The sequence below is a fragment of the Artemia sp. Qi Xiang Cuo genome, chromosome 10 (genome assembly GCF_049724085.1).
Source record: "Artemia sp. Qi Xiang Cuo chromosome 10, ASM4972408v1, whole genome shotgun sequence".
In the NCBI taxonomy this organism is placed as follows: domain Eukaryota; kingdom Metazoa; phylum Arthropoda; class Branchiopoda; order Anostraca; family Artemiidae; genus Artemia; species Artemia sp. Qi Xiang Cuo.
Genome location: NC_142803.1, coordinates 63,248,464 through 63,261,686, shown reverse-complemented (window position 1 = coordinate 63,261,686; position 13,223 = coordinate 63,248,464). Strand labels below are relative to the sequence as shown.

The window sequence follows — 13,223 nt, the reverse complement described above, 5'->3', positions numbered from 1 at the left end:
CTCTCAGTCGTTACTGAGATAATATAGATACGCCCTTTTGACAACTTGAAGACCCAAGGTGTCTTTTGGTTTAGTTCAACACCTCACTCAACATCCTCTGAAAGTTTTAACTTAATATCCTTTGCTGTTTCTTAAATATTGTAGATATGCCTTTTGGCAAACCTACATACAAATAGCGCATGGACTTCATGTCTATCCTCTTCTACGTTCAGTGGCCTATTCGGACACCCAGGATCAAACATGCCCTAATTTTCATTAGTAAATACACATGCAAGCAATGGGCAACTTCTAAAATTTGAAGTGATTTGCCACAGGGGCTATAGCGAGTTCTGTTATTCTTGAAAGAATAACAAACATTTTAACGAAAGAATAACGAACATTTTATTATCTTGACCACAATAGCTATCCCGAAGTTTTGATTCGATATTTTCGGGGGTTAAGGGGAGACAAGTATCTAAAAAACGCCTACCATGGGATGGGGGCTTGTTGACCACCAATAGATTTTAGATTTCTGATTCAGTTAATTATTACTTCACCGAAAAGAAAAGGAACGCAACTACAAAATATAAGAAACTTAAGAGCTATATAAAAGACAAAAGTCCTGTGGGTTGCTCCACCTTCGAACTTAAGAGCTATATAAAAGACAAAAGTCCTGTGGGTTGCTCCACCTTCGAACCGCCTTTTAATCTAAAAATTATTCAATAAATAATAACACAACATCTGTTTTTTTCACAAACGAAAAAGAAAGACTTTGTGTTAACTCTCAACAAAGCCACTATAACTTTTAATTCCCAATAGAATGAGCTTTCTCGGAAGTTTATACAACCTCGCCTTTCAGACAAAGTGGCCTGTTCAAAATATGAAAAAAAATGAACATTGAAGCCATATCGCTCCTTACTGAGGCAGTCCTATCGTGTTGCTTATCATAAAAGGACCAAGAAAAGACTCGAGGGCGGGGCTTCTTCTAATTAACTTATAAATTGAAACAGCTAATTCTGTTTTCTACAGTTTATGAAGGTACTGGTGTACTAGATGGTCACTTCTAAAAAGTCAAGTTTGGTTAATGCTAATGATATAAAATAGGATGAATATATAATAGTTTAGAAACAAATTTGGGCTATATATATGCACGTTTGGGGTGGGGGTTAAGAGCATAACATATATTAAATACATAACCTAACCTAGGTACCCTCCCTCCTAAACCCCAAAAAACAACAGTTTAAATATCGTAAACGCAATGAAAACTACTCTGCATTCCATTTCTTAATAGCAGTCTCTTTGAAAATAACCGGTCTCTGGCGGGTTTCGTTAGTCATTACCTGACTGGTTTCCTTGCATAGTACATAAAAGTGACCATCTAATGCACTAGTACCTTTGTGCACAAGCCACCTAAGAAGCGGAATCCTTACGATCCCCATCAGGTCAATGACTCGGGTTTCAAATTTTACCCTATTGCCTCTCCTGTTTTTTTTACAATGTCAGTATATTTTAATGTGAATAACTTAGCTAATAGAGTGTTCTGTATTCAAACAATGTGCTATTCTTACACACTTCAGTTCCATTCAGAAGACTTGAATGAAAAGGGGGTCAACAATTTTAAGCGGGGTCCTTCCAAATAACAAAGAAACTTTAAAGAACCCTCAAGGAATCCGATTGTGGCTATGGCGGCTACTGTAGCTCAATAATGTCATGTTACGCAATACAATTTACAGAAGCCGGGAGAAAAACAAATTTATTCAATGTGTTCGTGTTATGGATAGCCTGCACTTTGAAGAATAAAACTAGGGTTGTGCAACCAATGTAAACAGAAGCGCATCCAGGATTTTTGTTCGGGAGGGGGGTCTACTAATTTTTATTTTGGGGGGGGGGGGGTGGGTTACATAAAAAACCTCAAAAAACTCATACAAAATTTGTTTATGTCAATTTTTGTTACGTTTTTACCAGTCAAACAAACACTTTGGGGGGGGGGGGGGGTGGCGGGTTCAAAACGGGTACCCCCCCCCGGGATGCAGCCTTGAATGTAAAGCAAAAAATTCATATAAATTTAAACAGGATGTCATTGTTTTTCTTTGGTTTCGTAGTATATTATTTCTTGCTTTTTCGTTTCTTTTTTTGGGTACTCTTTTTTTATAGTAGATTTTACAGTATTTATTCATTTATTTGTTTGAAAACCCATCATAAAAGAAAAGTAAGACGGAGCATACAAAAATCACTAAACACAAACAAATACGGAACACATCAAACACTTCCATAAATCACTTTGATAGCATCAGAGACCAAGGATTCTTCAGCTTCGATAGACGTCTATTATCACAGTTTATATAATTATCCAGTATGATCTTTCCCTATCTCACCCATTATAAAAACCCGGACCAAGGTGCGAGTGCTCCAGAGAATGTTTTTGCAGATAGAAACATAAGCGGCATCAGATCTTTTCACGGGTAGACAAGTCAGACTGTAATCTAATCGGAAACAAGTGGAAACCCGCTATTACGAATAATGCACTTTGTTGGAAACAATCGGAAACAGACTAACCCGCTAATGCAGAAAGAAGTGGGAGGAGCTTATTGTTCGCACCGAGAACGAAGACCAGAAATGATCTGCGATAAGCTTACTGGATAATTATATGAACTGTGCCTATTATATACAGAGACTTACGGATATAACAAGGTCAGCTAAGCTGAATTTTCTAACAAGACTGAGAGTCCATTGGGGGAATCGTTGAAGATATTTTGCGAAACGAAAGAAAACTGAACAAAGCTCCGACTTATCTGTTTTAGTAAACATTTTTCAAAGCGGTGCTATATATAAATACTATGTGGTATAAATAATAATAATAATGTGGTAGAGGACCTGAGTTAAAGAAGGCGGTCGAATCTCCTGCTTCCATACCTCTGCTCATATATTTTCTTTTTCATTTTGTCACTGACTAATGAAGAGAAGAAACAACATATCTTAACTCGGATCAGAAATAACCAATTAAAATCACTCTAAACTACAAAAAAATATAGAATTAGAATATAATAAAATAAGAGGATTATATAGAATTAGAATATAATATTCTATATTATATATTCTATAGAATGATATATATTCTATATAATATATAGAATAATATAAGATTCTATAGAATTATATTCTATAGAATTAGAATATAATAAAATAATATATCTAAAATAAGAGAATATAATAAAATAAAATATAATAAATATAGAATTAGAATATTATAAATATAGAATTGGAATATAATATAATATAATTAATTAGAATATAATAAAATAAAATAATAGAATTATAATATAATAAAATAAAATATAATAAAATAAAATATAATAAATAAATTATAGAATAAGAATAAAAAATAAGAGGCTAAAAATCACTGGAAAACCTATCATAGTTTTTACACTATTTAAAAGTTTTTATAGTATAGTTATAGTTTTAAAAGTTTTATAGTGTAGTATAGTAAAAGTTTTCATAGTATAGTTTTTATACTATGCATAGTTTTAAACGTAGATTGTTTGTCACATAAAAAGCAGACGATAGCCCAACTTGACGTTCGATGTGAGCTACAAGGAGCTGTCGCGAGTGCTTTATTGCATATTGGGGAGACCGAGGTAAATAATGTCATCAACTGACTTAATCCTGCAGTTGTATTCTATTGTTTTTTTTTTTTTGGTTTTTTATTAGGGGGGGTGGTGTATTCTTTAACTTCGCACATTGTTAATTGTATTCGTAGTTTTCTTATCTTTGTATTATAAGCCCCCAACAAGCTAAGCTTCTTGTGCCAAACAACCCTTAGCAGTGCTTGTAAAATATTTTTTTTAAGTATTAATAAATTGATTGATATGAAAAAAGGTCTAAAAACAAAAGACTTGAATTTTATATATTTGGAAACAACATAAAAAACCAATTCTTTTCATATTTTAATTGTTACAAAAATTCTTTTTTTTAGAGTTTCGGTTACTATGGGGCCGAGTCGTCCCTTGCTTGCATTTCGTTACCAAAGACTGTTTGATTAGCTTCCTGGAAGATTTCTTTGATTGGATTTATGAGATAAATTATAATAAATTACTAGATATACGAAAAAATTATTAGTTTTAGAAAATATCACTAGAAATGACTAGACGAAAACAAAGCACTAGGCAATAACAAAGAATCACAGGGTGACATCCCTACTTTATACAAATTGAAAATTATAAATGAAAAGGAAAATTATAACGTTGGCTTAAATAAAGAGAAAAGTAAGAAAAAATGTGTTACTTTATCATATACCTAAAAATCCTGTTTATTCTCGGCTTTCTCAACAGTTTATGGATTAACCAGTAGTCAAAATTCGTATATCTACTAAAAATATATTAAAAATTATGTTCTATCTAAAACTTGAAGCCTCGCCGAAAGTTTAAAGAGCTTGAAGTGAAAAGTATGTTTATTTTAAAAAAACTGAAATCCACGGTACTATTCGCCACCCCGGTAGTTTTCATCTCAAATCATCATAAAAAAATAATGAAAGGAAAAAAAAGAAAAAAAATCTCCATAGTGTTTATGTTCAATGTATCTGTTGCATCACTAAGGTCATTCCACTTAGGTATTGATTATTTCCTATGATAGGGGTTAAGTCCTTTGAAATCACTAAAGTATTGCAAGGAACAAAGAAAACTCTAATGATTGAAAATTTAATTCGGAATTATTCTTGGAGACAGACATTCTCTTTAATTCGTTTAGAATGGTATAATTGATAATGGTATAATTACTATATTTTATTATAGTGACTATATTTTATTTATTATATACTATATTTTATTTATTATATACTATATTTTATATACCATTAATATAATGGTATAATTCGTTAGAATGGTATAATCGATTTATCCCACATAAAGGCTGAGGCACTGAAGCAAGAGGCTCAGATTCACTTTTTATTTAAACGCTGGCCCAAAATGAAAAAAAGTTAAGAAAAGGAAAGAAAATAAAACAATAATAAAAATAGTAATAATAAATAATGACTGGAGAAGGGATGAGGATAGAAAAAAAAAACATCAAGCAAAGAACTTAGCAAAGCTTGAACTCTAAGTAGGAGGTTGACATCTAGGTGAGATCCTTTACCAGCTAAATTAAACCATTTTTGATCTTATCAGCAGTGGTGACAATCGAAAAAAGATTTGCACCCCCTCCCGAACATTTTTATTTGACTCATGAAAAATGCAAAAAAAATGCCTAGAAACAAATTTTGGAAGTGTTTTTAAAGTTTTTACCCCCCCCCCCGACAAAAAAATACCCTCCTCCCCTCCGAACAGAATTCCTGGATATCCCCTTGGTGACAATCCATCGAAATTTGGGGGGAGACCAAGGGATTTTTTACTTTTGTAAAACTGTGAATTTAAATTTTATAAGATACAATAAAGATATTTTATAAAATTTGGGGGGGGGGTTGTTTTTTTCGATTTTTCTGATGAAAATAAGAAAAAAGTAGTTTACATAATCTAAGGGGGGAGTGACTTCGATATTTTCTCTATTCCTGTCTGTTTCCCCTACCAAATTTGGGAACATTGTCAAACATGCGCTTTCAACTATGTTGCCTTTCCCGAGTACAAACGCCCAATGACCATTCAGTGCTAGACTCTGATTTCGGCAACGGAAAGGGCTTCTCCTAAAATGTTTATTATTTAGTGTTTACGCTAGTGAGATATTGTGTCATATTTGAGTGTGTTCTTTCGAAAAGATTTCCATAATCGTGGCTTCGTTGTGTTTTGGCTCCAAGAGCGAGTTCTTTTGCAAAATGGGTTGTGCTATGTCAGCTGAAGAACGGGCTGCGGCTGCAAGGTCCAAACTGATTGAAAAGAATCTAAAGGAAGATGGAATGCATGCTGCTAAAGATATTAAGTTATTGCTACTTGGTATGTTCCAACCCCATTTAGCCTGTTAATCTTAATAACCATATACCTTGTTAACGTTTCAAGATGATACTTAAATTAGATAAAAATAAACAATATTTAATTCTCTATTCGACGCTTTTTCCAAATATAAAAAAAGGTGCCACAAATATAAAAATTGTCCCCCACGGTATAGGCCAAGTCTAAATACCAAAGATTGCTATTTTTTAATTGATAATATCTGGCATTATAAACCAACAGTAAATGAGAAAAAAATGGTAGGCTACTTGTGCATTAATTGGGCCTTTCTAAAAGTCAAGTTTGATTAATGCTAATTAAATAAAATAAAATAGGATGAATATATAATAGTTTATAAACGAATTTGGGCTATATATTTGCACATATATTAAATACGTAACGTAGCCTAACCTAGGTACCTCCCCCCTAAACCCCCAAAAACAACAGTTTAAATATCTTAACGCAATGAAAACCACGCTATGCACTGCATTACTCTATAGCGGCCTCTTGAATTAACTCGTCAAAAACGGGTTTTTCGTGACTGGTTTCCTTGTAAAGGCCCATATAGTGCCCAAGTACCAAAAAATCAATCAATATCATTTCTAAAAAACGCTTTTTCGAAGGACCAGTCAAGTAATTTAAATTAACTTAAATTGACAAGTGGAAAATAATTTTATTTCTCGAGAATATTTGAATATAAGTGAAAACAAGCAGTGAAAAACGGATACGGCTTTACAAAATGCAAATATTAAATTTATCTAAATTATAAATGCAGAAACAAAAAAAGTTAGTAAAGAAAACTGAGTTAAAAAGTCCTCATAAAGTTATATATTTCATCTCGAATTACGTAGCTCATGTTCCGGATTAACGTTATAAATGTCCTTTACAGCCTCTGTAAAGCACAGATAGGGGCTTCGTTTGGGGGGCAAGGGGCAGTTGCCCCCTCTAGTAATTTGGAGAAAAAAAATTTATATACCACATACCCCTTGAATATCTAGATATGGACCCCTCTTGCCCCCCAATTAAAATGCTGGAGCTACACCCACTGAGCATAGGTGACACTATAGCCTTAGAGAGCTTAGGGGGTAGCAGCTCTACTCTTGATTACGGTAAGTTCTGCTCATTTTAAGTTTGGCTTTATTATTCATTAAAGTTTCTTTTTGTTTTAGGGTACATTTTCTCAACCATAGTTCTAATCTCGATATCTTAATCTTAAAGCTCTTAATATCTCTAATCTGTATATTTTAGGTGATTATATATTTCAATTATTGCTAATTTTGGATTACATTTACTTATTTACATCAAACTTTGTTTTTTTTTTAAATTTGAATTATTAAATTTGAATTTGAATTATTTAATTTAAATTTAAATTATTTAAATTTTAATTATTTAAATTTAAACTTGAATTTAAATTATTAATTTGAATTTAAATTTGAATTATTTTACTGCACTTTATTTTTGCTCGTCTTAGATTTCAATTGAACATAAAAAAAAACCAACAATTTTTTATTTGAGAGAACGTAGTAACATTAAAACTTACAGAAGTTACAGAAGCTTACAAAAGTAACATTAAAACGAACAGAAGCTATTCAGTGTACGAGAGGGGCTACCCCTTCATCAACCCTTCCTCTTTACGCTAATGTCTTAAAGTTCTTAAAAACACTTCTCAATCAAATATAACGGCTTTTGGGTTTGAGCTGTCTTTCTTAAAGAATTGTGACAAAACTGCGTGAATTGTGTTTCTTAAAGAAAGTCAAATTGTAGCACAAAGAACGAGGTGGCTCATGCGCGGAATAATTTCTGTTCGTTTTAAGCTTTATTGTTGCTTCTAACTATCAGTGGAAAAACTTGTTTTTTTTTAATTTTATTTCTGACTGTTTGTCAAATCAAGTGTGGAAATACTTTTACCTCCTTCCCAGTGTAAAACTTACCCAGGAAAATTCCTTCTGGAAACTTTCATCCCCCGGAAATTCTCCCCGTAAAAAATCCCACCCGCAGAAAATTCCAATAAAAAATTTCCGCTTATTTCCCTTTAACAAACTAGGCCTACTTTATGGGAAAAGCGGGTAAATTTCGTAATTTACAGCTCTTTCTCAAGAGACAATGGGGTTTCATCATCCCAAAAGACATAGATATTGGACCTTTCAACTATGCTGAATCAAATGGCTGTTTCAAATTTTTATTGGATGTCTTTGGGGGAAAAGGGGTTTGTGACGGGGACTAGCTGCCCTCCAATCTGTTTAGTCATTTTGAAAGGGTAGTAAATTTTTTAGTGTCAGTTTAAATCACAGTTTATATAATTATCCAGTATGATCTTTCCCTATCTCACCCATTATAAAAACCCAGACCGAGGTGCGAGTGCTCCAGAGAACGTTTTTGCAGATATAAACATAAGCGGCATTAGATCTTTTCACGGGTAGACAAAGATTAATCACCTACGGAACAAGTACTGACAAAACCCCTTGGCCGGCTCAGCCAATAAGTGGACAATAAGTGAAGAAATAAGTGGGAGGAGCTTTTTGTTCGCACCGAGAATGAAGAGCCAGAAATCATCTGCGGTAAACTTACAGGATAATTATATAAACTGTGGTTTAAATAAACCCTATCCGGACAGTCTAGGACTAGGACCATTGGTTAGATAAGATCATCCCTGAAAAAAAAAAAAAAAAAATAAGCACGCATCTGTGATCTTTTTTTTGGTAACAAATACAAATTTCCACATTTTTGTGTATAGGAGCTTGAAACATCTGCAGCAGAGTTCTCTAATAATATACCAAATCTGATGGTACGATTTTCATTAAGAGCACTTGACCTTTTGGGGGTGCTTCCCCCTTTTCCAAAAATCAGGGAAATATTTTCGGTCACGTAGCTTTTGATAGGCAACATTAAACCTAATGAATTTTATACATTTGAAATGAGCATAAAAACAATTCTTTTGATTTGTCAATCGTTACCAAAATTACATTTTTTTAAAGCTAGTGGGCGACATTACTCCTTATTTACAGTCATTACCACGAACTCTTCTACATGTCTCTTTAGTTTTCTTTGAAAACTTTTTTTTCTTAAATGTATTTTTGAACCAACCTCAAGAAAAAAAGAAATTTAATGGCTCAAATTTTTAAATTAGAATTATTTTTAGAGATAGATACTGCGAGACTTCTTTTATAAGAAGATATAGTTTTGTTCATAAATATATTATACGAGTTCCCGCAAAGTCTCTACAGTTTGTAAAAAAAAGGGGGTGAGATAGTCTTTTTCACTAGCTAAAACTAGAAAGAAAAGAAAATAAACTAATAATAACAGTACTAATTGTAAGAATCCTAAATAAGTACGAATGGCTAATGATAGAAATAACATCCTTTTAGGTGACACGGGGTTGTTTCGTTAGTATTTCAGATGTGGGAAACCAAAATGGCAAGAATTTGGCTTTATAAGCTTATAGCAACACTAATTTGTTTCTAACTGTTCTTTACCAATGTAAAATTTTCTTATCTCTTATCATATTCATGTTACAGGTAGAAATACTGTTTTGCTAATTTGACATTTTTTCTAGTTTCAAAAAATTATACCCTGAGTCTTAACTTCGACTAGCCAGTCAAAAATTTCATGCTTGTAACATTCAATTCGAGAAATTATGAGCAGCGTGCATCATTGGAGCTGTAGTTCCGCACGAAAAAATAAAAGTTCGAATGGGGATAAGTCCATCTATTAGCAGGGGTGGATCCAGGTTTTTTTTTAGGGGGAGGCGCAAAAAAGGTTGATCCGATAAAAAAATTTAGGGGGGGGGCTTAAAATAGGTTGATCCGATAAACTTGCATTAGGAGCAATTTTTAATTACCGCAAACTTGAGTTAATTATGTAAATTACACTACTTTATACAACACTAGGGGGCGCCCCCCTCGCCCCCTGGATCCTCTACTGTCTTTTAGACAATGAAAATAGATTCAAAAGTCTGGATATTTTGATCACATGTAAAGAGATTATTATCAGAAGAAATACTGTCTGATAATGTTATTTCTGTGTAGTAAATACACTTATCCCCATAAGAACATTTATTTGTTCAAAACTACCTAATTTGAGGTATTACATCGAAAATATTTGTGCCTACTTTTGATTTTATCAACAAGTGCGACTATAATTGAGCTCGAGCAATAAACAAAATATTCTATGTCCGTCTGTAACATTCATTTATCAAAAGCTTGGGAATCATTGAATGGTATCTTGGTAACCTTATATTCAAAATTCTGGATGATATTAAAATTGCACACGACAGAAGTGTCAGCTAATTGCACACTCATTATTTCCTTGGATTCAGTAATGATCATTTTTATGGTATAAACTTTTTTATTGACGTCTTACAATCAGAGTTAAAATTTAATTCATTAAATTTTGAAATTTGAAAAGATGCTTGAAAATTCGATTTATATATATATATATATATATATATATATATATATATATATATATATATATATATATATATATATATATATATATATATATATATATATATATATATATATATATATATATATATATATATATATATATATATATCTTCTTTTTAATCTCGGGGGAGAATGTAAAAAGAGTAGGTACAACATAAATTCAAGTTTACTTAAAAATATAGGATAAAATTAATAGTAAACAAAATTTCGAAAAATTGGTACAGAATTTCTAAAGATGTAAACATAGTTATGCTTCCTTTGCTTGGTTGGAATAGTTTCATTTTCCTGCTCTTTCTACAAGTGAGAGAAAGGGAACTTTAAATAGGAAATACAAATAATATAATTAAGTTAAATTTGTATGAAATTGGTTTTATTAATTTGAAAATTGAGGCTTATACCGTAATTAACTGATCAAAGTGAATAGTAAGAAAAAAAAAACAGTTCATGAAATAAAAAACGTTTTAATGTAGTGCGACCCACCTCACAGGTTTTAAATCAAAAGTGCCTATTGTCATTATGTATCTAGGAGAAGTTAAAACACTAATCTCTACAAGAAACTCATTATTAACACTATTAAATGAATCTCCCTTTAAATTCAAATGTTCAAAGCAACTAACTAAAAAGTATCCTGATTCAGCCCGATAAGTCGCATAATGGGTAAGGCTGCAAGCTCTTTGATAACTTAAAATCCCCGTCTTAGTTATTTTTGATAGACAGTTGGCAAATCCAATGCTTACACAATACGTACATAATACTGAAAATAGTATTTGGGGGAATATATCAGCATTTATATAGTAGGCTAAGGGCGTATCATGGGTTTTTGCTAACGGGGGTGTTTTTGTTGGGGGGTTTACATAAACAAAAGTATAAAAACATCAAAAATTTGCTTAGGTGTATTTTTGTTACTACGTTTTAACGAGTCTGACAAACATTTCGGGGGGAGGGGTTAAAACCCTGTAGCCTCCACCCCTATCTTGAATGTACCCTTGTCATATAGGCTTTCCAGATTAATTTCTTACCATTTTATTTCCAAATTTCACACAAATTAATGCCTGCCACACATTAGTCTTGCTTTTTTCTTTATTCAGATCAGGGTATAAACACATACAAAGTATAACCATACATACAATGTATGTGTTTATACTTTGATTCAGATGTGACTATGACGCGGCCCGGGCATAAGTGGAAAAACGAGTATCTGGTACCATCATTTTTTTTTTTAATCTAAACGATTCCTTTTTATAAGACCTGATAACACAAACACTTCTTTTGTATTATCGGAATGACATCGTTATCAAATTGTTTATTTTCTCTTTCCCTGTCTGTTTCCCCTACTGAGCTCGGGAACATTGTCACACATGCGCTTTTCAAATATTTTGCCTCTCCCAAGAACAAACGCCCAATGGCTGCTGGGTGCTAAACTCTGAATTCAGCGACGGAAAAACCTTCTCCTAAAATGTTTGTTATTTAGAGTGTTTATGCTAGTGAGATATTGTGTCATATTTTGAGTGTGTTCTTTCGAAAAGATTTCCATAATCGTGGCTTCGTTGTGTTTTGGCTCCAAGAGCGAGTTCTTTTGCAAAATGGGTTGTGCTATGTCAGCTGAAGAACGGGCTGCGGCTGCAAGGTCCAAATTGATTGAAAAAAATCTAAAGGAAGATGGGATGCAGCTTGCTAAAGATATTAAGTTATTGCTGCTTGGTATGTTTATCACCCCCTTTACCCTTTTACTCTTAGCGGTGTTTCGAGATTCAGCATAAATTAAATATAAAAGAAATACAATTTAATTAGATATACATTCAGATAGAAATGTTCGATTCACCATTCAATGCACATTCCAAATATAATAATAGCCACCATCATCCATTGTCTTCAAACCTGCCTCCTAAAGAGGGATATCACCCTAGGCAATATGCTAATGTTTGATTATTTTTTTAATTGCATTATGAGGTTGAGGAGAATAAAAGATGGAAACCCACAAAATCAGCAAATTGTCGATCAAGCCCAGGGCTACATCAAGGCATTAAGGGGGGGGAGTGGTACAACTGTTTTATAATTCTAATGGCAGGGGCTAATATATTGGGAAATATGTATCAATAAGGAAGCGAACGGTGCCACAAATCTCTTTTCCTCTAGTTTGATTTCTGTGTTTTATCAAAATATTACAAGGTATTGTATCTCTCATTATCTCTCTTTTTTATTATTCCCAAATTTGTGGTGCCATGCATAAGTAAATATTTATATGTAATTCAATGTTTATTAATTTTAAAGGGATGAATTAAATTAGTGATAAATTTCAAGATAGTTTGAGCAAAAGGGGCACCATTTGGCCTATTTCCCAACTTGGTGGCACCAAAGGGGCAAAAGGGCATATTTAGGAGCCCCAGAGTACTCATTACTCTTCTTTCACGTTTGGCTTGATAAACAAACTTATAAATCATTCTTGGCAAGTGGACAAGACTTTTGTTGGTACTGGAATTTGACCCAGGGTTGCTACCATGGTCAGTTCCTACAGTGCTACAATTGCCCAAATTTCCGTGCTATACAGCGATTTCCGGTGTTATAGTAAAAAAAATTGACTATAATAGTGCTAAAATAGTACTTTCGTGCTATTTTAGCAGCCCTGATCACGTACTACTGTGCTACACATAATGAAATAGTGTTAAAATAGTACTTTCCTGCTACAGGTGGCAGCCCTGATTTGAACAGGTGTTATTTTCATGTTCTTCTTTTGATACATTTTAAAGACTGGTTTTACCTTCCCTGATATCAAACTGGTTTAGTTTATGTCTGTAAAAATGCTAGCTTGGTTCTGATTGGTGCATTATTTCTTGTTGACCAATAAGAGACCATTTGATATTTTTACAACAAATAGCCTGGGCAA

At 32.9% G+C, this 13,223-nt stretch overlaps 1 protein-coding gene across 2 annotated transcripts in view; it reads left to right on the top strand.

Moving 5' to 3' along the window:
* The first annotated feature begins 5,628 nt into the window (after positions 1-5,628).
* The window catches only part of Galphao (G protein alpha o subunit), a 165,419-nt gene continuing 157,824 nt past the window's right edge, over positions 5,629-13,223 (top strand). Inside the window, exon 1 of one of the 2 annotated variants that reach the window (XM_089095656.1) lies at positions 5,629-5,897. In XM_089095656.1, the coding sequence (XP_088951782.1) occupies positions 5,780-5,897 (118 nt within the window). In that variant the 5' untranslated portion in view covers positions 5,629-5,779. Of the gene's footprint in view, positions 5,898-11,763; positions 12,041-13,223 lie in introns of those variants that run through there. The other variant, XM_089095655.1, reaches the window with a different exon arrangement.